The sequence below is a fragment of the Martes martes genome (assembly GCF_963455335.1).
Source record: "Martes martes genome assembly, chromosome: 16".
Lineage (NCBI taxonomy): Eukaryota > Metazoa > Chordata > Mammalia > Carnivora > Mustelidae > Martes > Martes martes.
In genome coordinates, this window is record NC_137904.1 from 32,253,861 (window position 1) to 32,278,043 (window position 24,183).

A 24,183-nucleotide genomic window follows, 5' to 3' on the forward strand; every position below is an offset into this window, starting at 1 on the left:
AACATAGTGATTTCAACATCTGTATATAGTATGCTATGCTCCCAAGTGACAGTACCATCTGTCACCATAAAACGCTATTACAATACCACGGATTGTATTCCTTATGCTGTACCTTTTATCCCTGTGACTTATTCCGTAACTGGAAGCCTGTATCTCCCACTCCCCTTTATCCATGTCCCTACGACCCTCTCTTCTGGCAACCATCAGTTCTCTGTAGTTACGGGTCTGTTTCTACTTCTTGTTTTTTAGGAGATGATTTTTTGGTTTCAGGTCTCACATTTAGGTATGTCATCCATTTTGAGTTTATTTTTGTGTATCATGTAAAGTGTGCGGTCCAGTTTTCCTACCACCATTTATTGAAGAGACTGACTTTTCCCTCTTGTGTACTTTTACCTTTGTCATAGATTGACCTTGTGGGTTTCTGGGCTCTCTCTATTCTGTTCGGCTGATTACTAGGTCTGTTTTTGTGCCGGTACCATACTCTGTTGATTACTACAGCTTTAGAGTAGATATTGAAATCTATGATTGTGATACTTTTTGTTCTTGTTTCTCAAGATTGCTTTGTCGTATTAAGGGAGTCTGGTTCTGATGATTTCTTCAGTCTTCAGAACACACTTTTTGTTTTCATATGGCTTTATATATTTTGTTGAAAGTGACACATCTTGTGTAGGGCAGTAGATGGTTTGGTGAATTGTTTTTACACCTGAAAATGGCAGGCCTTTCCTCCTGCTGAGACCTGTATTGCAGAGTCTGAATTAATCTAGGTTAGGAGTTATGCTTGGTTTGAGGTTCATCATTGCTATAATTAACCTTAGCACTAAGTAAATTATCTTTCCTTTGAATAAAAAAGACAAATGACATGTGGTTTAAATTGCTGGGTTTTATTAAGGTATTGGCAGAATTTCAACATACATCTTACCTGAATAAACAGTTTTAATAAATAAAATATGAAGGACCACTCATGATTACAACTTAACTCAAAAGTGAGCTGTAGAGCAGGTCTGTAAATTGATAAATTTACTTGGTAAGAAATGATTCACTTCATTTGCTTCACTCCATAGAGAATTCTTTGCAGAGAAATGTCATGAACAAGGGAACAAAGCCTATCTCTCACCAAAGAGCACCTAGAGTAAGAGTTAACAATGATGTATCTGTGGGTTATCTAATACATCAGAGTTTATTAGAGTATTTCCTTTTCCAGAACAACTGCTGTGTCAGTCTGGAGTTCCCTGTCTTATTTGCTTTTTCCTAATTAGTACAATAAATAGTCTTCAAAATAGAAGATAAAATGCTGCTAGATGAAGTAATTATTTTTCAACACAGTACCATTTGTCTGGAAAATAGTCATGTGATAATACTGGCGGTATCTTACTTTGGAAAGAAAAACATTTAAGCTATTCACAGGTCAGAACAGAAGAGTGGGTAATTTGTCCATTAATATGACATGATTTTAAAAGGTAAAAAAAGTATGTTCTTTTGCTAATTTATGACTCAAAGAAAAATTGTTTGAAACAATGGTGTGACCTAAGCTATAGTATCCCCCTTTATGGCCTTGTGTAGGCAAGAATGGTCGAGTGAATAAATTATATTTAAACACTAAAATAATAATTTACAGGTCACTTTCTCACAAAACCTTGGCAAGGCTTTGATGGGGAAGGAAATTCTTGAACCACAGCAGTTTTATCTGTAAACACTGAACTTCTTTATGCATCATTTTCATCTGCCCATCAGATGTTGCATTTCTTACTGGCACAGTGTTCCAACAATGGAGTATGGTTGTCATGAAGATGCGGCGTGACACTATACCACCACATTGACATTATACCACTATAAATGTGGTCAGAATCAGACTCGGTGTTGACACTGACATTGTTGACATTGTCCTTGGAAAAGGTGTTACTTTCAAGGATCCTCCTAGTTAAATGCAACAGAAACTAATCTTATTAATTCAAGGACAGTGGATGGCACTTCTAGGTAAAGAAAAGGTATATACATATGTGTTTCCACCATCCTCTTTAGCACAGATGTAAGTGGGATTAATTTCCCCAGTGTTTGGTGCTGTAATGTTGCTAAACCTCAGATATCCCTCAAAAGTACACATCTAGAAAGTGAACAAAGGAAACCTTTAAGTTAGGGACTGATTCCCTTTGAAACTCACAGTGAATGTACAAGGAGTTTGTAATGACTTCATTTGGTAACTTGAAGTCTGTTTCCCTAACGAGTACTACACTTTCTTGTTTGTATTTGTTTTACTATTTCCTATTCTAACACTGTAGCAGGCAAACAAATTGATGCAGATCATGTTAAATTGAAAAAGGGATACCGTCACTCTTAAGGATTGAGTGTAGGATTTTCACCACCACAATTACACAATTAGTAAAAGTACAAAACACGTATTTCACAGACTATTACCTCAGCATTAACAGTTAATATATATTATATACTTTTATACTGTCTAATATTTTTACAGTCACCAGATACACCATCATTAAATACAAGTTACAGAATGTGTAGATACCATTAGTTAGAGGGGTACTTATTGCTTACATTAGCAAGCAGCAAATAAGGGCACAGGATCTGAACTGAAGGGAACTACTTTCTATCACCAGTGGCATTAAGATATAACACTGCATTTCACAAAGCACTGCTTTTTTACCTAGTTTATAGAACCAAGAGCAGCATATATCATACCAATAACCACTACTTTAATATTATAGAATTTTAAAGGACTTACCTTACAAATGGTACCTAACTACTCTATAAATATGCATGTTGTGAACAAATGAATAGTTGCTATTTTTCACAATATTGGTTTATAAGTTGACCACACTATAGAACTACTTTGCTTTATTTTCTAGAGGGCTACTGGTATGAAAAATGGAATTAACACTGCTTATATAGTCAGATCTACAGAATTCAGACCCTTAAAGATGTGGTCTGTATTCATCTGAGTTTCATCCAACCATTTTTCCCCACTGGAAGAAACCTATCATTTGTATCTTTCCTTTCACCTTCTTCTGATCAAAAACAGTAGCAATGGACAACTATAGAAAATCTTCAAAAATTTTAATTTAGGTAAGTGCTTTGGATTGTAATATGTACCAATATTCTGCCTATTTTCTTGTTTCCTTAGATAATTTGATCTGAAACTGACACTGCACCTGATGGGTTGTTAACAAGATCTAGGCTTCAGAAAATGACAGATGTGAGTGAGGTCCGTGTATGGGGGTCAAACATCAGGTTGGTGAAAGGATTCTGGTGAAAAGAGCCACGTTTATTCCCTCCTCAGCCACATGTCACAGGACTTGAGAAAAAGAATAAATGACTGCAAAATCAAGAGAAATACTGAAAATCTCCACTTATATCCAAAATTGTTAAAAATAAAATCTACAGATTAATCTGATCTTTGAAGTTTTTGTGTATTTGCTATAGCTATACTGGCTTCCAGAATATGCTACAGTCCTTTGTTTTTAAAGTCTAGGAATCTGAGTTTCCATTTTGGGCCTGGGGAACATAAAGTAATTGTATTATTTTGTAAAAACACAGGCAGTGGACATTTCTCGGCAAGAGCATTTGGTGCCCCCCAGTGGTGTGAGTGAGGGGGCAGCTTTTATCCATTGGCATGGCTGGTCCACAGTTGACTAGGGGAGGAAAAGAGGTCATGTGGTGATACTCAAGATTCTCAAGAGAATCAGAGGCTGCTTTGCTGACTGAATCTGATTACTAGTTTATCTGCTGTTGTTAGTTGAAGATATGCTTCTAGCTTGAAACTACAGAAATGGCAAAAAGCAGACAACTTCAAATTATCAAATGTAAGTAACTACTGAAATGAGAAAGAGTCCTCTCTGCAGTCTGAAGCTGCCTGTAGCAGGACTGGAGCTTTCTCCATTCATAACTAAATAGACATTGGTCTCCCTTTACCTGCCTTCTCCTTTGCACTTGGCCTCTGGGCTCACTTTAGGCAGTACTTTCAACCTTTTTCACACCAGTTACTTCATTCCCTTGGGGGAAACAATGCTAGAGAACTTAAAACCAGTCTTTTTCATTCTCCAAAACCACTTTTTATTTTGTAGTAGTATATGCCCTTGCTGTCTGTGAACTTAGAAATACTATTTGATTTTTCCTTTTTAAATGGCAACTTGATTCTAGTATATTTGTACCTAACATCATCTCCATTAAACCAGTTTTATTCCTGAGATGAAGGTACAGTGAAAAATATCATAGCATCATAGGTTAAAACCAGTTGACAGCGGTCTTCTAAAATGACAAATAATAAAAATCCCGCCCAAAGCACCATAACAGGTTATGAAACTCCCAAATAGCTACACAGCCCTAGGAAGTACTTTTTAATTCAGAAAATTTTTATAATCTTTTATGTTACAGGAAAAAAAATTAGTAAATCTTTTTGACTGTATACCTCCTCACAAGTCAGAAAATAATGACACTTTGAAACTAGTTTTCTACTTTCATTGTAACCAGTTAAAACCCATATGGCTTTTGGTCTTTTACCAACCGAAAAAAGAGGGGGAGGGTTTCCCTCATAGTCCCCAGTCTTTTGAGGAACATCCCCCAACTACATCTGATTCTGCTTTAAGTTTTCCATAGATATATTAGGCACATCAAACCAGATTTCACCTGCATTGAGATTTTGACACTAGATAGCCTGACTAAAATAACTAACTCACAAGCTTCCACTAGTGATGTGAAGGGATAGTAAAGTGGGGGTCATATGTAGGTGTGGAGACACATCACAGGGACCAGTTGTATAATTTTGCTAGTGAAACCGCCAATACTTTTTTTTTTTTTTGATTGAAAACACTACTTTGAGTTTCCTAGAGATCTATTTACATTTAAGAATTGAGCCATCCATGGTTTCATAATGAAGCACATATATTTCAGAAATGTCTACCTTGTTTCTACTCTGATAGTGGTGTTTTTATTGGGGGAGAGCTAGCTGGCCTACTCGAACGAGGAAGGGTTATATTTTATAGCTCCAGGGGACACCTGGGTCTGGAATATCATTACTCTTGCTGAGCTTCCTCATCATGTTTGCACTAGGTCCTTTCCAAATATTCTGCCTCCACGGCAGAAGACTTCTGAACATCCTAGTTCTCTTCCCACTTCGAATAAGTGAGGACAGACTAGTGCCTATTCTGTGGGAAGGCTCTTGAGCAGACATAAATGAATACAACTTTGGGTTAAACGTGAATCCATGCCGTCTCTTTGAATAACGACAGCGTAAATGAGACAATCTGGAAACTCTCTTTTCCAGGAATTTGAATTGTTCATCTTCCAACCTAGGACAGACAGGAGACAAGCTCTCCATTCTGTATATCTGCTGCCCTGTTGAACCCAAATTAAAAGAGGGAAACTCTCCAGCACCACTCTGTTCAGGCAATGATGATTGAACTGATTTTTTCTCCATTATTAGCTCATTAATAGGATTTGCTTTCTTTGGTGCACCAGGACCAAACATCTCAATTGGTGGCAAAAACTGGGCACTGTGAGGTTTGCTTGCTTCTATTTGTGTGAGATCTAGGTAGCCCGGGTCTTCCAGCACGTTGATTTGGGACCCTGGGCTCAGGCTAGTTCTATCAGTGAATGAATCCACGCGCCCATCATAGCCTAGATCGGCTGGTGCTGAGCACTGGTGCTGTGGCCAAGGGCGTTTGCACTCTCCATGATTCTCCTTATCATCCCCACCATCTTCTTGCCCTCCTTGAAAAGAGTTCTCTGTCCAATCTGATTCCTCCCTAACATTTACAGCTTTGTTCATGTCCCTCAGGAATACCACAATAACAGTGATATTATCACTTGACCCAGCATCACGAGCTGATGCAACTAATTTGTGGGCAACCATGCTACTGTCTCCATTATTCTCCTTCAGGTGGTCAGACACAACTTTCACTGCCTCATCAGGGTTCACGGTGTCATAGAAGCCATCACAGGCCAGAATGAGGTAGTCTTCAGTTCCATCCAAAACAGTAGAGGCAGAGTCTGCATCCCCACAGATATATGGCTTATGTTCAGCGTCTCCTGTGGGAATTAGAAAGGAGGTCAGATTTTGGTTTACCTTGCATGTAAGAATGTTTATGGCCAATGCTGTGACTGATCACAATTTACTGGATTGTGATCTGAATTTACTGGAAAGAATTTATAAACGAGTTTCAGATAAAATGCTTGAATTCTTTGTTAATGAGATGCTGCTCACTCCTTACTCTTAAATAACTGCCATTCACTGGGCTTAATTTCTCAATAGCTTACACTCTGCATCTTGTGTCTCTAGCTATGACTTAGGCTTAGCTGAGCATGGCAATAAATGTCAAATCTAAGTTTTTTGCTGTATTGAAAAACTCAGTGTTACATAGAAAAATTTTGTTGGTTAACAGATTTACTTCTTTTACTAATAGTAAAGTTTGATTTAATTGAGATTTGAGAACAAATCCACATTAAAAAACAAAGTTGTGGTTATTCTCTTAAATACTTAATTTTCTGTCCTTGTTTTCAAATTAATAGCTTTATGCTGCTAGCACAGAGAAAGGTTTGAGTTACAAGGGATCTTAAAAGATCAAGTCCAATTCCCGTCAAGCCAGGAAAAGTCATCCCAATATTCAGACGAGAACTACAACGTAAGTCTCTCGGTTCCCAGTCAAGTTTGCTATCTACTTTTTAATGCTGCTTTACTGTAACTTCTAGAGAATAACTGGAAAATGTATGACCACATTTCTCTCCTCTTAGGGACTGTCTTCATTTGTCTCTGATCAACACCCTCCCTCTTCCTGCGCGCCACCGTCTTTATTGCTGTTGTTCATCCTCCACTTGTGAACAACTGTGAGAACTCCCAAGGCCCTGCTGGGTCATTATTTCTCCTTTGTTTAGCTCATCCACTTACAGAATGACATTTGAGCTGGACCTTGAAGGATAAGTTAGTCAGCAGGCAGAGAAGGGCCCTCGGGTAAAGAAATAGCATTAAGCAAAGACACAGAGGCAACTGTTAAGGAGTGATGTGTAGCTATATATGGGGTGCTTGGATTGGAGATAGAAACCTAGCCTAGTGTGGGCCTAAGGTCTCCTGTCTATCAGACAGAAGATCATCTCCAGTGCATTCTGGATTTTTCAGATCTGGAGCACTTCCAGATCCATTGACTCTACATTCATTGTTTTCCTTTGGACACTTGGAGAGAGCCTAGCCAAAGGGTCCCTAGCCTATTAAGTAACCATATAGCTTAGTAGTACAACAAGGGATACTCATTTACTACTTTTTTACATAGAAAACAGCATTTAGCAATAATTCTTAGATTAGAGTACCATAATTAGGAAACAGTAGTTCAAATTTATAAAATGCTTTATCATTTGTAAAGTAATGGCATATAGCTTAGTGGTTAAAGATGCCAGCCCTGGAGTCAGACTGCCTGGATCCAAATCCTAGCATTGGTTACTTGTAGGCCCTCATCAGTTACCGTCCTCTCTGTAATACTAAAATAGCTTTTGGACTATGGGATGATAAAATGAAGATAATTATACATAAATTATCTGGCTCTGTCATCACCACTTCTGGTATCTGTTCTAGGTTCTCTCTGACATTTCCCATCCCTGTTTAATCCTCCAGTAGGCCCCCAAAACTCAGTAGGCACCCTAGAGATAACTGCTAGAACTGGTGTGGATATGTGGCCATGTGCCCTATCCAGTAGGTTTCATGATGGGACACTCAGAACGACAGATACTAGATAAGAAACTAGTCTTTTTCATACAGCTGCCAGAGCCATCTTCCCTCAAACATGGTTTTGAGTCCATCAATTTCATACTTCAGCTCTCATAGGCTACTGGGAGGCATCAGTCAAAACTTCAATCATGAGATTCAGTGTTCTCCACCAATCAATCCACTTTACTAAATTTCCCCATCCCTTACTCCACCTGACTGTTATTATCATCATTATTATTTTCTGAATCCCAGCTCCGAAAATAAATGTGATCTGAGTCATACTGTTCCCGAAAATCTTGTTTTAGTGCTTCAATTAAAAGGCTACTGCAACTGTTTGGAACAGAACATAAAAAGATTTGCACAGGGAAATCCTGCCAAAATTCTGACTTTTCACCTGCTCTACTGTTGGATGTCGAATTCATGACATCTCGCCCCCAAATTTGGTAGGAGGGCATGATTATCCATTTCATGGTAGAAATGGCAGCATCCTTTCATCTTCAACCTCCTCTCTCCATATGCTAGCAAATGTATCATGCCTCTGTCAACTTGGAATCATAAATCTGAAGGGCTTGTGAGGAGAAACAGTTGAAAAGCTTTTTCAATTTGAAAGCTTTAAGTGTCACTTATTTTCTAAGTAGAGTTGAACTCTGCTCAGGAGTCCTTTTTCTTGTCCCTGTTTAGGTCCCGATTTTATTCTCACATTCTTCACCTCTCTCTTCCAATTAAGCTACTGGATTTTGGTAGATGACCTAATTTCCCACTTCAAAGAAAATTAAGGTTATCAGGCCTAAATTCCCTCAATTCCTACCCCTCCCTTTTGTTCTAATCTAGAGAGACTCACTGTATCACCTACCATTTTGTCAGGAGGAGAGGTCTGCTCTTCCTTCTCAAAGCTGACCTGTGCTCTGGGACCTGACTCTCGAAGACTCTGGCTTCTGTCGCTCTCATCTCTAATGTCTTATACTTGCTCTCATCTTTTATCCTACAAACATACTCTGATCCAAACTCCTTATGTTAAAAACAAAAATAATAAATAAAAGTGACCCTTTCTTTCCCTCAGGCCACCACACTATTTCCTTTACCACTAAATTGCCCAAGAAACTAAATCTATACATGTTCTTTTGTGTTAGTGGTCATTTTCTGTCACCTGATTTTTCTGGTTTTTTTTTCCCACCTACTAATCCAAAACATTTCTCTCCTACACTACGAGTTAATTTCTGTTTTCAAAATTCCATGTCTTTTTTAACCCACCTCTCACCTGACCTCTATAGCACTTGGCCCTGTGACCACTTACTCCTAGGAACCCTCTTCTCCTAGTGTCTGAGAGAGCCCACTTGTAGATCTCTGATCCCTTCTTGATTTTCGTCACTGGCTCCTTCACTTACTAATAGTACTAATCATCATGTGCTAAACTGCCAGGCAGGTTTCTGAGTAGGGTGCATAGTGTACCATTTGTATACTGTGTAGTATACAAAAACTCAGTGAGCCATTTAGTGTTAGTATTCCTGCTTTACCAAAGAAATTAATTTCCCAAGGCCCACAGCTTGTAAAGTGACAAAGCCAAGATTCAAACCTAGAGAGCATGACTTCAGTGTGTATTTCTACCTTAAGTAATGAGTCTCATCCTTGGTGTCTCATCACACTACACCTTCTTTCTGGGCAATGCCATCTGAGCCTGTAATTTCAACTAATATATATAATAGCACTTCACAGACTGCTAATATTATTGCCAAAATGGGATGAGTTCCCATATCTCTTATCTGCAACTCAGAATTCTGTTCATCTTCAGATGTGTATTTCCAGCTGCTTATCAATTCTCTCTCCTAAAATATCACACAAGTATCTAGGATGTAAAATCTGTCCAAAATGAACTCATCATCTACCCTCCTCCCCACCCCACAAACAGCTGTTACTTTTTTACAAATACTTTATCATTTTCCTGGTCACACAAGTCGAAAACCTGGAAATCCGCTTTCCTCCATCCCCACAAACTCAACTTCTGTCTGATCAACTTATACCACCTCTGTATCCCTCTTGAGCTGCCTTCATCTCTAAGAAACGGTGTAAACGGCACCTGAGTGATCTCATCTAAGCTTTCTACTCTAGTCTTTTTCATACCATCATTACAAATGCCTTATGAGTCTGATCATGTGGCATCTCCGCTTATTTACCCGGTAGAGTCTAAGACTACTCAGAGCCTGGCACATAAGCCCCTTCACAGTCTGGCACCAGCACTTACTTTGATTACTCCTACCCTCTGCCCTAGCCCCTTGTACATGCTGCTGCCTAAAACATGGTGTCCCCTTTCAGATGCCCATGCATTGTACTCCCCTGCCCCTGGAATTTCCTCCCCTATACGCTATCTTCCACATCCAACCTAAAAGCCACTTCCCCTATGGAGTCTGCTGCTTTCTCTCTTAGTCCATCTCTTATTCAAGGACATGCTCCCTTTGCTTTTAGTTTCCCCGTGTGTTATATTTTTAGAAGCAAGAAAAGGCAAGTATGCTCTAGTAAAGTTGGTTCTATGACAAGCATTAAAGATACCTTTGGATACTCTGACAGAGACTATAAGATCAAGAGGAATTGTTAGAAATAATTCTACATGGGGGTTGTGTTTCAGAAATGAGAAATTTCCCCTCTGGGATCTTAGTCCAGAGTTTGTAATAACTCTCAGTCTGAGATAAAAACGAACCCTCATTTTTTTCAGAAGCACTTGCAGGATCTTTCAGCTTTCGCTTTCTCAGCCTTCTGCTGCTCACATTTGGGCCACTTCACAGCTTGCCAGCACCTTCCCAAAGAGTGGGAGGAACTCCTATCACTGGTGAAACTGAATCAATCCTTTGAGATTTTGTTAATGTTCTGGAATATTTTGGTAACGATAAGCAAAATTGGGGGATTACATGTGAATTCCATTTATCCATATTATCCCTATGTCAAACTACTTCATTTAATTCCTTTAGGAGGCGGGAATGAAGAACTGTAGTATGCATGCATATCACGTGTAATGACACACACACTGATTTATGCTTTTTAAAAAACAGAAAATGAAGCTAAGCCACAAAACCTAAAATATCATAAACCCAGGGGCCAAAGTGAAACAAAAATGGAAACAGGACTATCTTTGAACTTACACCCTTACATTCTGTCCAATCAGCTCAGCTGTTTACTCTCTTGTTTTAGATAGTTTCACTGACTTTCCCGTCTCTTAAAGAATTTAGGTCCCAGGGAGACAGATTCTTTGAAACCCTCGGGTTATCTGGCAAATCACTATATTACCACATTTTAAAAAAAATTGTTTTCACCTAAAAAGTATAATGTTTATGTCATATTATAATTCAGTGAAAACAAAGATAGAAGCAAGGTAAAATATACGGAGAGGAGCCTTCCGTTCTCTTGAAAATACTGAATTGAATTAAGTTAAATATGATCCAAAATGGTGAAATGGAGATCACCGTAGTTTTAAGCAGATTTGTGTCCAAAGATTGAAGGCTTCCATTAAAAAAAGAAAGAAAGAAAGAGCAGTGCCTGGGTGGCTCAGTGGGTTAAGCCTCTGCCTTTGGCTCAAGTCATGATCTCAGGGTCCTGGGATCGAGCCCAGCATCGGGCTCTCTGCTTGGGCGGGGGGTTGAGGGGAGCCAGCTTCCCACCCACCGCCGCCTGCCTTTCTGCCTACCTGTGATCTCTCTCTGTCAAATAAATAAATAAAATCTTAAAAAAAAAAAAAAAGAAACTAGTAAATTCTGCAATTCTTAATATAGTTCCCTTTCAATAATGGAATTTAAGTATATAAATGAATAGGTTGATCAAATAATTAAAAGAGGCATTATCTAATTGTTACTTTAAACAATAATAAGCACTCTGATAATATAAATGACCATCTCAGGTTCCCTTTTTGTAGCAGAATTAATATGAGACAATGAACTAGAAGAGGACAGTTTGGAGAAACAAAAATGAATTGGTTTTTCCTACCAATAGCTCTGGAGACCGACAGACTTCCATTCACCCTCCAGGCACCAAACCAGACTACACAACCTCCAAGAGCCTCAATTCGCTGCTTTTCATCCTAAACAGCAATGCAATAGAAAGAAGCAAATAATTGCATTCAGGATTTATTTATCTACCTTAACAGTAAACAACAGATTAAATACTCATCAGCTTCCGGAAAAGGTTCTCTATTACTCCTCTGTAAGGTGGGCATGGTTGCTCAGATAATGGTGATAATCCTAATAAGCAAGTGAATCTTAATTAATAGCTAGAAACCCGCCTCTGTGGCGTGCGCCCTCCCAGAACAGAGCACACTTACCTCCCTGTCTGGTTTGTGTGGCTTCATTAGCTCAACAGCTTGCCCTTTTCTCACAAGCATGACCTGGGAATCCCCAACCCAGGCCACATGGAGCATGTTCCCTCTGATGAAAGTCACCACTCCTGTGGTCCCACATCTTAAACTCTGAAAGTAATTTCATAAAACTAGAGTCAGTAAAAATAAACAGACTTCAAATTCTCATTGACAAGCAATTTGTAGTTAACACAAACTTTTAGTTGGGGGCTAGACTATTAATAACTTGATTTCACAACAAACAGCAGTTCTTATTTCTCTGCATTTTTATGTGTATATATGAATGTGCACATGCACAGATCCGATCCATGTTTTCCATGATATGCAAGGCAGGGATGATTATTCATTTCATTTTATGTACAGGTAAGAAAACTATGGCAGGCTATGTGACCTTTCCAAGGGTGGGTAACTCATTACCACATAAAACGGAACTGAAATTCTTTTCCCTCCCAGTTCAGCGCTCAGCCCACTACAGCAGCCCTTAAAGATTTCCATGTTCTGGTCTCTGTTTTGTTACTGACCTACAATATGTACAGGGGGAGGGTCCTAACGTTACAAAGGATCTGACTGGGACACAACAAATGCTCCTATACTCTGAATATTAAGATAGGAACCAAGAGATAACATATACTCCCTGGGATGCTAAGTTGCTTATATTTTTAAAAAATCACCTACGATAATTTTAGGGGCCTCTGCTTTGGAACACTGCATAAAGAACAGCCTGAAACTTTTCTACAATAGCTCAGTAGCAGCATACTTAATGCTCCTGATACTACTACACTAAAATGACATCTCCATTTGACATGAGTCACCACCAAAGAAACATGACTTTCTGTTACCAAGGACTTGGCCTAAATTAGAAACAATGCGTCAAGGATGGTAAAAGGCCCCTTGTATCCAATGAGAAAAACAACTTCTCGTTTTCCCTATATAGGGAAAGTTTGTTAAAAATCCTCACCCACCAATAAAATGTCTTCCCACACAGAATGTTCAAAGCCTCAGCCCCTGGAACACATGATACAGACACTTCAGTGCATATGCCCTGCCGAGAACAGGAGGCAGGGCTGCTTCGCAACAGGAATAGCTGCTTTCTTCCCAGCAGTTAGCAGCACATGGGAGCACAAGGAGGAGAAAAGTAACTGCTGAGACAAACCTAAATTATTCAAAAGAACTATTGGCAAGACCGAGAGACACTAGGATCATTGGCAAAGCAAATGAGGTGAACATGGTCAGAGGAAAAAGTCATCATTTTGACGACACAGAGGAAAAAAAGGATAGAAGACGACAGAGTGATTCTCTTAGCTTCACGCTGGTGATTACAGATCACCTCTCGGGAGCCAGATCTTGTCCTCAGTCAAAATGATGACAGTCAATGGCTCCAAGTTAGGCAGAGCAGAGCAATACCAGCCCTCAAGACTCTGGGACAGTCGGAGGTCAACAACCCTTCCTGTTTTCTAGCCCCACCTGTATATGTAGACCCTAGTGGTCACTTGTTGGATTTGCATATTCACCTAAACCTAGGGTATAGGTGGGAAAATACCGAATATTTTCCTTGTTTAATACCAAATAGTTCTGAAGTATTGTTTCACTGATTCCAAGCACCACTGCTGCTGTGTAGTCTAGCAATGAAATCAAAGAAATGGATTAAGTGATGACCTCGCTCTTTCCAAGTCCTATTCAAAAACAGTTAATGTTTAATTCATAGGGCGGGAGTGTTATTTTTTATATGTATAATAATTCTGTAATTACTTTTAAAAATTAAAAATTATTATCTTGCTGTTGGCCCCAGTTAGAAATGAATATAGAGTACTGTAGTTAATCATATACTAATGCCCAGAATGATAATTAGATCAAAATTTTTACTTTTAGATCTTAATATAGAGCCCCTGTCACTCATTCAGAGTAAAAACCTTAGGTCTGATTAACCTTAAGAAACTAGGACATGAGCTCTGACTTTTCTTCCCATAAAGAAAAATCAGTTCAAGAATCATCTAAGGATTCGCTCTCCAAGCAAATTTTCCCTCAAGAGATACACAGTGAAACACTGCCAACCCACTGAGAACCAAACGTATGGGAGTAATCCAGCTCCTGTTTCCTTTTTAGTCCATTGTTTTAATCACCGTATCCAGATTTTGTCAGCAAAAGTCTGCTTAGAGAGATGGTCCTGGTGTGAAGCTGACAGGCACTGGTAAATAAGCAAGCTAAAACTCACCTGCCAAATCCAGCAAGGGACTGGCTTTCTAGAAAATCATAACTTAGAGGAGTTTCTCTACAGCACATCATATTGCCCCACTAAAACCCTGAAGAGGGAATTAGAACTACAACAGAATCCAATATTGTGGGTCAAGAATACAGCTTGAAAGAACTTTAAATAATGCCTGCCCCAGAAGAGAAGATCCAAAATAGCCCCTGAACTACGGGCCAAGGTGAGCTCAGCTAGTACATTTGTGGTTGGAATTTCTGAGAGAACGGCATACCTCCCTGGCTGCTTTCTGCACAAACCGCTCATCAGTGACCCGGAAGGCCCGGCACAGGGCCTCCGCAGGATCATGGGGGAACATCTCCTGGCGGACTAAGTTAACGTGCAGGTGGATGGAGGCATAAATGGCAGCGTCCACTCCCCCATGGCCATCAAACACGGCAAAGTAGGCTTGTTCTTCTTGGTCCTGTCAGCAGAAAAAGAGAAACTGTTAAGGAAGTGAGGCACAGCCTGACTCAAATGACCCAGTCCCTTGTACTGAGCTCATTCTCCTTCTCTGCTGCACCCGTCACCTAGACAAGGAGACAACGTGCTGCTTTTTCAACATGCCTGATCGCCCGCTAACATACCTGCAGTACTGGGGCATCTGTGTTTACGCACACAACACTGCAACACAGCGTAGCCAATTAGCTCAGGCTGAAGTGCCCTGTCAGTGAAAGTTGTCGTCTTGTACCATGGAAACCACCCACAGGCAGTTGCTTCAAAACTGCTGTTATAAGTTGTGGGAAGGGGGGAGGGAAGGGAAAGGATGACGAGGAATCCAGAGCAAAAGCTGTTCTGGATTGTGTATTTTTTTCAAAATGAAAGTATTCTAATAAAATTAGAAACTGAGAACAATAGGAAATAATTGGCCTTCAGCCCAAGACCAATTATGTTAGGTTGTTTAAAATATGGAGACAGGGGCGCCTAGGTGGCTCAGTGGGTTGGGCCTCTACCTTAGGCTCAGGTTGTGACCTCAGGGTCTTAGGATCGAGCCCCACAGGCTCTCTGCTCAGCAGGGAGCCTGCTTCCCCCTCTCCCTCTGCCTGCCTCTCTGCCTACTTGTGATCTCTCTGTCAAATAAAATTTAGGAAAAAAAATAAAAAAAAAATAGAGATAATGAAAGCATACAGATACTTCTAAACTATAATATCTTCTTCATAAATCATGGTCACATTGAACACTCACTATAAATAACAGAGTCTCTAAACTGGTTAGCCAAACTTAAAGCACATCAGATGTCCAAATGCCCTATAACCATTTGCCTCATCCCCTAACCAAGATTTAGCTTCACACTTTCTGGGCCATTCACTGCTTGAAGCACTGAGGCAACTGCCAGAGGAGGATCTTCTAAACCAATGGTGTCTTGACAAAAGAAGCCTAATCACAATATTACATTTAAGCCATTAAGTAGTTTGCTTCTTTATCTTCAACTCCAGTGTGTACATCTCAGATCTAACTTACCTAGGAGATCTGTAGCTCACTGAACGCTCACTGGAGTCCTGGACTCCCTTTAGGCAACAGTATGTAATCATTTTCATGGGCAAGCTTTGACTTAATCCTTGGGCTCTAGGAACTGAGCCCTGTCATTCAAAGGAAATCAAATATACAAAGTAAATCAGGTAATTTTCTTGTGCTTTTTCCCTCACCTGTTAGCTAGGGATTTGGAAGAACTACTAAAACAACAGGCATATCTGTGTTTTGAAAAAATTCTTTTTAGGCCCACCTGGGTGGGCTCAGTTGTTTAAGGGTCTGACTCTTGATCTGGCTCAGGTCATGATTTCAGGGTCATGGGATCAAGCCCTGTGTTGGGCTCTGCACTCAAGCAGGGTCTCTGCTTGTCCTTCTCCCCCTGCTCCTCCCTCTCTCTCAAATAAAATATTTTTAAAAATATTCCTTTTTTTTTTTTTAAAGATTTTATTTATTCATTTGCCAGGGAGAGGGAGAGAACACAAGCAGAGGGAAGCGGCAGGCAGGGGGAGCCCAATGTGGAACTCAATCCCAAGGACCCTGGGATCATGATTCGAGCTGACGGCAGATGCCCAACCGAGCCACCCAGGCATCCCAGAAAATATTCTTTTTAAAGGGTATACTACATTTACAAAAGTACCAAATATAAATGTCCATAGAGTAAAAATACCCAAATATTATGAAATCAACATTAACACAGACATTGCAACTAGTTAATTAAACAGAACTATCTTGAAAAAAAAGTCCTGATATGTAGAATTTCTACCTATACTAAGGTAGTACTCATTTTTAAACAACTCAGTTGGCAGGATAAGGGTAAAATTGAAAAACAGCATATCCAAGCAGTTTTTAAATGATGAGTGAACTGATGTGGGATCATCACAAAGAAGGAGGGAACAATAATACCCTTTTGAGGCCATGAGAGTATAACTTTAAACAATGTGAGATTGGTAGGGAGATTCTTAAACAATATAGCATCCAAAGAAACAGAAGACAGCCAAGTGGACCCCTTAAAAAAGTTAGTGTACCTTTTAAATTAAAAAAAAAAAGTTTTCCCTGTTATAAAGGTGATGTATTGTTTATTTGGACTAATAAAGAAATCTATATTATCCCACCATTCATAGATAACCAGTCTTTTTTCTACATATATAAATTTTTTAGATAAAACAAAATTAGAATTATACTATACATAAAAATTTTAATCCTTTTTGTCATTTAGCATATCATTAGCATTTCCCCCCATGTCATTATTACTCAGACATTTGAAATGAATATGTACATCTTATGAGCATATTATAGTTACTCCCTATGACTTTGATCATTTCTAGTTTATTACTGAAATTGTTATGTAAGACATTTATGTCAAAACATATATGTAAGAATTTCCTGTGTTTGTGTCCTTATGATATAAAATTAAAAGTGAAATTACCAGATCAACGGTGGTGAAAATATACAGGTTCTAAGTATGTTGCCAAATTGCCTTCAAAACTGTTTCTCTAAAGCAAGGTGTTCCTTTCTGAGTTAGGCCTTTGGGCTGATTTTGGAGCAAAATGAAAACCAACCAGGTCAAGGAACATTAACAATGCCCTCAGATCTGAGTATAATAGTCAAATGGGCGTAGTGATAGAAGGATTGTTTGTCACATTAAAGTTAACCTTTAAGGTTACATTTGCATGGGCATGGTAGCAGTTGGAAACAAGGATATTCACGTATTTTAAAGGAATTTGGAAACAAAGCTGATCTATCTTTGCAACATAAGCACCAATTACCAACCTACCATCACTGCTTATCAGACCTTGACAGTTAGCTAAAATTTAAATTTAGCTGCTAAATAAAGGAAATATTGTGCTTTGTATAAATTACTACATTGTAATTTTTAAGTTATGGACTTGAGTGAAGAAAAGAAGCAAGTGACAGGCAGAGGAAACAAACCTACCTCTGTTGGCACTAACAGAATACAGTTAATAGAAAAAGAAGAGAAAGATAACAAGAAAATGGTTATTAAGCTGACAGGGCTCATATGATCCAATTTGTCAGTCACAGAGATTCATGAAATGTAATTCCATCTACTTTCCTTATCTCAGAAACTGAGATTTTAAAAAGAGAATCACAGTAAATCAGAAAACTGTCTCAGTCTTAAAGTCATCCTTTTATGTTTGTTTTACGTTGCTTCAACAACATAGTAATGTGGGAACTTAATAAACACCATCTGATTGTACTGCAGTTTCCTTTTTAAAAAACAGCTTTATTGAGGCATGGCAGTTTTCTTTGATGCTTATATGTTTATAGAATAGCTCTGGAAGTTTACACAAAAAAATAGTAACTTCCCTTGCCTTCATGGAAGGGAACTGAGCGTCCGAGACAACAAGGACAAAAGAGAGATTTTTGTTTTCCAATCTGAACCGTATGAATATATTACCTATTCAAATAATCTAAAATCGGGGCACCTGGCTGGCTCAGTCAGTAGAGCATGTGACTCCTGATCTTGGAGTAGGCGTTCAAGCCCTACGCTGGGTGTAGAGCTTACTTAAAAATAAAGAAACAAACCAAAATAACATAAAGTAGTTTCTTTTCTATTGTCTGATGCAAGCAAACTTGTGCCCCTCTGTCTTCAGTCCTATTCCAAACCATTGGGATACTATTAGAGGTATATCAGAAGTTCTCCTTATAGAAAAATAAGACTGTGAAGGTGTTTTTTTAAAAATCTCATTGACTCTTGAGAAGGGCCCTTTACCTCTAGATTGAAGAGCATATTAAAGTCAGGAATGCAGACATGTTTGTCTTCCATTTTCCTGCGCATGTTTTTGATGGCATGGATCGACGTCTCATAATACAGCTGGGGTCTCCTGCGGAGAGGGAAGTCTTTCACCCAGCTGCAGCAAATCTCGTGCAGTTTGCTGAAGACAGAACGGGCCAATTTCACTGTTTCAATCTCTGTAAAAGAAACACAGACACCCCCAGTGAAGAGCCTTGTAAAGCTGCTTTTCACTTGCCTGCTTGGTAAAGACAGAAGTAGGTCACCTTCATCAAGTTCCTGCTCAATAGAAGTTCCTCCTGAAGAGAAATGAAATGTTGCTTCTGAAGAGAGAAAATGACAACCGATCCAGTAGAAAATCATCACCCAGCAGCTGCCACTATGATATTCTTATGTCATGAGGAGAAAACCTCTGTCCAGGGTTGAATCTACTCCTAAACTGGATTTCTTCCAACCCTCAAAGTTCTCTGAGCACTGGTTCCCTTTTCGTTGGTTGCCGTGGTTATCATCTGGAGATCCAAGCTCCCCCTGCTTAGAAGAATGACTGAAGGGGGGCCTGAGGAGCTCAGTCAGTTAAGTGTCTGCCCTTGGCTCAGGTCATGGTCCCAGGGTCCTGGGATCTAGACCCACAGCAGGCTCCCAGCTTACTGGTGAGTCTGCTTCTCCCTCTCCCTCTGCCTGCTGCTCCCTCTGCTTGTGCTCTCTCTCTCTCCGTCAAATAAATAAATAAGATCTTTAAAAAGAAAATGAATGACTGAAAGATGAACAGTAGTTATCCAACCAACTGGATTATGAAAGACCTATGAAAACATCATTTATTTACCAACTACAGGAATGAGAGTTTGATAAACTTTTTTTGTCTTTGTCTTTTTTCTGACCTCTCCCTTTACCTCCTTCCAGTTCCCTAAAAGTTTTTGGCAATCGCTTAAATAGTTTAGCTAAAGGTTAACAAATGTGGTAAAAGTTTTTTTTAAAGTCTCTAAGGAAAAAAGTACTTTTCTAAGGAAAAAAGTACCGTCAGGGGCGCCTGGGTGGTTCAGTTGCTAAGCCTCTGCCTTTGGCTCAGGTCATGATCCCAGGGTCCTGGGTTTGAGCCCCACATCAGGCTCCCTACTCAGTGGAGAGTCTGCTCTCCCTCTCCCATTCCCCCTGCTTGTGTTCCCTCTCTCGCCATGTCTCTATCAAATAAATAAAATCTTTAAAAAACAAAAAAACTCTGTCAGGGCGCCTGGGTGGCTCAGTGGGTTAGGCCTCTGCCTTCGGCTCGGTCATGATCTCAGGGTCATGGGATCAAGCCCCACATTGGGCTCTCTGCTCAGCGGGGAGCCTGCTCCCCCCCCCCACCTGCCTCTCTGCCTACTTGTGATCTGTCAAATAAAAAAAAATCTTTAAAAAAACAACAACAAAACAAAAAAAACTCTGTCTATGGGTGGAACAAAGGAGATGATAACCAGAGGGTTCTTCAGCTTAAGACTGTTAAGTCTACTACTTGACCTATCAAGTGGAGTAGATAAGCTGACTTGGGAGGCTGACTTGCAGCCCTCAATGGATGGACAGGTGTGTAAACCTTTTAGGCAACACTGACCAGTGTTGAAGAGACTGTATCTCACATCACCCCGGCTCCAGCTGTCCTCTACTCAAGTTGCAGCTATTAAATAACCAAGGGGAGATTAAGTATTCTCAAGCCAGTATTTTAGAGATTCCTACATCTCAGGTAAAAAGATTTTGAATTCTTCAAAAATTCTTATATTTTTTTCACTTTACTAAATCGGATATAGCTTGACAGCCTGAGAAAACGTGTACCAGATGGGCAATGGCTGCACATGACTCCTCTGCTCTAGAACACAGATCCCACAGGAGAGAGACTTTGTGTTCTAGAATGGCCCAGGAACTTTTCTGTTTCTTTCCCTGCTGTTGCTTTAATCTGCAACTACATTTACCTGTTTTCTTATACAAAATCCTTCCAACAGTGACTATATTCAGAAAGCTTATCTCAAGGTTTTCAGTTGCCTTTCTTCTCATTAACATAGTGTTAAGTTGGTAAACCATGTTTTTGGCTCTATCCCCCTTGACATTTTTATATAACTGAAAATCAAGGGTATATTTAAAAGAGAAAGGAAGTTCAGCGAGCAAATGCCACCTGGGGAGGTGCCTATACAAGGGGAACCTGAGAAGGTGTGTATAAGAGGGAAAAATACAAGCTAGTATTTTTATTGTTTTGACAAACTTCAGTCTTTATTTTTTAAAGCACCAGTTGCCAGAAACGATCTCTTTCAGCCAGCAATTACCTATTTGTAGCACTCCAACCCAACTGGTCTTTGCAGCAGCATAGGTGTAAGTTTGACTCAATCACAACAGAGGACTGCAAAACAACTGATTTTGGAAACACTGAGGGAGAGTGGAGTGGGGGGTGAAACAAATCACTGATATTAACTGTCAGGATAGTTCTCAGATTCCCAAATAATAGAAACCATTATATCATTCTTTGGCTTGTATATTACTCTTACTATATAGACCTGCACTGTCAAGTAAGGTTTCTCACTAGCTACATGTGGCCATTTAACTTTAAATTAATTAAAATTAAGTAAAACCTAAAATTCAGTGTTTGGGTCACACTGGCTATACTTCAAATGCTCAGTAACTACATATGACCAATGGCTACCACACTGGACAATGCAGGTAGAGAACATTTCCATCACTGTGCTGTCTTTGGGGGCAGCGCTGGGTAGATTCAACTGGTTAGGGGAGGCAACACCAGTTTCCTCTAATATTTAGTAAACCAGTATATCTGTTCCTATCCCCTCCCAGTTGCTTCTTCCCTTATGTTCCCATCACACCATCTACTATAGCTCTTGCCACATTTTATAACAATAGATAACATTTATTAAGTGTTTGCTACGTCCTCTGTCTCTGGAACATTTCACAAACAAGTAAAACCATTTCAGTCACAGGTCTGTCTGACTCTGACACCCATGCTCTACATTTCCCAAATTAGACCGTAGATACAGATTGTGTCTTAATCGTACTTGATTAGTCATAGTTCAGTACCTAGCAGATAGCAAGGGCTCATTAGATGTTTACTGAATAAATGGATATGCAAACTTACATAAAGTAACTACTAAAAAATGTATGCTTTTTTATCATCTATTCTATAGGTTGCACTGATCGCTCCATCTATTTCTACAGTGGTGCGATTATTTTATAACTATCATAACTTTATAACATGTTTTCATATCAGGAGGATTAGCTTTCCTACCTACTATTAATTTTAAAAGATGTCACTTGGTAGTTTGACATGTTTATTCATCCAGATGAATTTTTTAATTATTTTGCCAAATTTGAGGGGGGAAATCTGCTGCTATTGTTTTGGGATCATCTTGAATTTATAGAGTAATTTGCAAAAAAAATTGATGTCTTTTTCATATTGAGTCTTATCTAGGAACAAGTTATATTATTTCATTAATTTAAATCCTTTTTATGTTGCTCAGTAGGGTTTTAACATAGGATCTAGGATTTTTTTTTTTTTTTTAAGTAATCTCTGTTCCCAATGTGGGGCTCAAACTCACAACTCAAACTCACAACCCAGTCACATACTCTTACAAATAAGCCAACCAGGTGTCCCAAGATCGTCATATTTCTTAATGAATTTATTCCTAGTTATTTTGCTTTATTACCTATTTTGAGTCAGAACTTTGCTTTAATGTGTTACTTGCCACCTAGCAAACATTCCTCTTTCTACCAGGGACATTTCCTTCTCTACTCACAGTCCATGTGCATCTAGGGATAAAACATGTGGATCTGGTCTAGCTAATAAGACAACCACATTCCTCTGGCTATACTGATTGGTTCAGGAATTGGAAATAATCCAAGCTGGGCTGGTTAGAGTGAATCCTGCGATTTATGTAAGAGCAACTGAGTGAAGTTACTCTTACTTTCCTGCTTGATTTGAGCCTGGGCAGATGACCTAGTGCTTCTAGCAGTCATCTTGCCACCACATGGAGCCTGAAAATAAAATCAAAATTAAAGAGGGGCTCCTGGCTGACTCAGTCGGTGGAGCAAATGACTCTTGATCTCAGGGTCATGGTTTGAGCCCCATGTTGGATGTAGAGCCAACTTGATAAAAGAAAAAAAGGGAGAAAGAGAAGGAATGGAGGGAGGGAGGGAGAGAGAGAGACAGAGAGAAAGGGAGGGAGTGAAGGGGTGAAGGAAAGGAGGGAAGAAGGAAAGGAAGGAAGGAGGAAGACAGCTGAGATTTGGAGAAATGTTAGGTTAAGATGAATCATGTGAGGCCTTGAATCTAGTTGTGTAGCCCATATGTTAAAGAGTAGCCAATAAATTCTGTTTCGTTAAAGCTAGTCTGAGTTGTGTTAGTGGTTGCTTGCAACCAAAAAATTCTTAAGTACACATTATGCATACATACTAGATTTTGGTCTGAGCCAAACTTTGTCCTACAAAGTACAAGATGTACTCATCTAGTTCTACTTTTTATGTATACTTTTAAAATTAGGAATGGGTAATTGAATTTTATCAAATGCTTCTTTGGGCATCTTTTGAGATTATTCTGGTGTTTTTCTTTTGACCTTAATATATCAATTATCCTAATGGACTTTATATTTTTTCTGTTTTGTTTATGGTCTCAGCACAGTGCGAAGCTTATGGTAGGCCCTCAATAAATGAATGAATAAACTATTGTAAGAATATACAAATATTTTACTTAGGATTTTTTAAATTGATACTTAGATTGATCTTTCATTTCCCTCTTTAGCTTTATTTCAGGCAAGTTTTCGTATCAGTTTTATGTTTTGCAAAATTTTCCTTCCATATGCAATTGGATAATTCATTTTAAAAAACCATTAGAATTGTCTACCTTTGATCATTTGAACATGTTCACCAGTAGAATCATCTACTCTTTGTCCTTTTTTAGAAGAAAGCTCCTTGACAATCTTAATCTCTTTCTTCTTAAGTTTGTCAATTTGTATTTTTCTAGAAAGTACCCAGGTTTTCAGATTTATTTACACGAAGTTTTCATAATTCTTTTAATTTCCTCTGGAATGCCTTGGGTGGCTCAGTTGTTAAGTGTCTTTCTGCCTTTGGCTCAAGTTATGATCCCAGGGTCTTGGGACTGAGTCCCACATGGGACTTCCTGCTCACTAGGGAGCCTGCTTCTCCCTCTCCCTCTGCGGATCCCCCTGCTTGTGCTCGCTCTCTCTCTCTCTCTGACAAATAAATAAAGGCTTTTTAAAAAAAATTTCTTTTAATTTCCTCTGTGTTAGTGACAATTTTCCCCTTCTTGTTTTTAATTTTTACATTGGGATATTTCAAATTGATTTTAGGTTGTCTGAAGAGGAGTTATATCTGCCAAACTAAATTTGTACTGAGAGATACAAGGTTGTTTAGCAAACACTCTGGTAGAGATGACATAAACATGAAAAGAACTTTAGGTTAAGGATTTTTTTTTTTTAAGTCTATTTTTGGAAACAACTGAGAGGCAAAGGCATTCAGTGGGGACTTGAGTGCCTTGAAACCAGCGGTGCAGGCTTTACCCAGTATGCTCCTCTCCGACTCTGGCATACCGGATAAACCCTGTCTGCCCCCGGGAGATTCTCCTCAGTGCAATTCAAACTGAGGGATTTGGGTTAAAGAGATTAAGGATTTGCAAAGAGTTAGAATTACAATAGATC

The 24,183-nt window shown here is 39.2% G+C and overlaps 2 protein-coding genes across 6 annotated transcripts in view; one reads left to right on the forward strand and one right to left on the reverse strand.

Annotated features, from left to right (window-relative positions):
- The window catches only part of TRIM37 (tripartite motif containing 37), a 136,369-nt gene extending 132,967 nt beyond the window's left edge, over window positions 1-3,402 (forward strand). For all 5 annotated transcript variants that reach the window (XM_080827180.1, XM_080827179.1, XM_080827181.1 and 2 more), the window contains one exon: window positions 3,134-3,402. In XM_080827180.1, the coding sequence (XP_080683306.1) occupies window positions 3,134-3,137 (4 nt within the window). In that variant the 3' untranslated portion in view covers window positions 3,138-3,402. The remainder of the gene's footprint in view (window positions 1-3,133) is intronic.
- A 647-nt stretch (window positions 3,403-4,049) lies between these two features.
- Window positions 4,050-24,183, reverse strand: part of PPM1E (protein phosphatase, Mg2+/Mn2+ dependent 1E) — a 200,572-nt gene continuing 180,438 nt past the window's right edge. The window contains exons 3-7 of the mRNA XM_080827185.1: window positions 18,482-18,681; window positions 14,516-14,704; window positions 12,006-12,149; window positions 11,672-11,765; window positions 4,050-6,036 (exon numbers count right to left, since the gene is read on the reverse strand). Coding sequence (XP_080683311.1) covers window positions 4,979-6,036; window positions 11,672-11,765; window positions 12,006-12,149; window positions 14,516-14,704; window positions 18,482-18,681 — 1,685 coding nt within the window. The 3' untranslated portion in view covers window positions 4,050-4,978. The remainder of the gene's footprint in view (window positions 6,037-11,671; window positions 11,766-12,005; window positions 12,150-14,515; window positions 14,705-18,481; window positions 18,682-24,183) is intronic.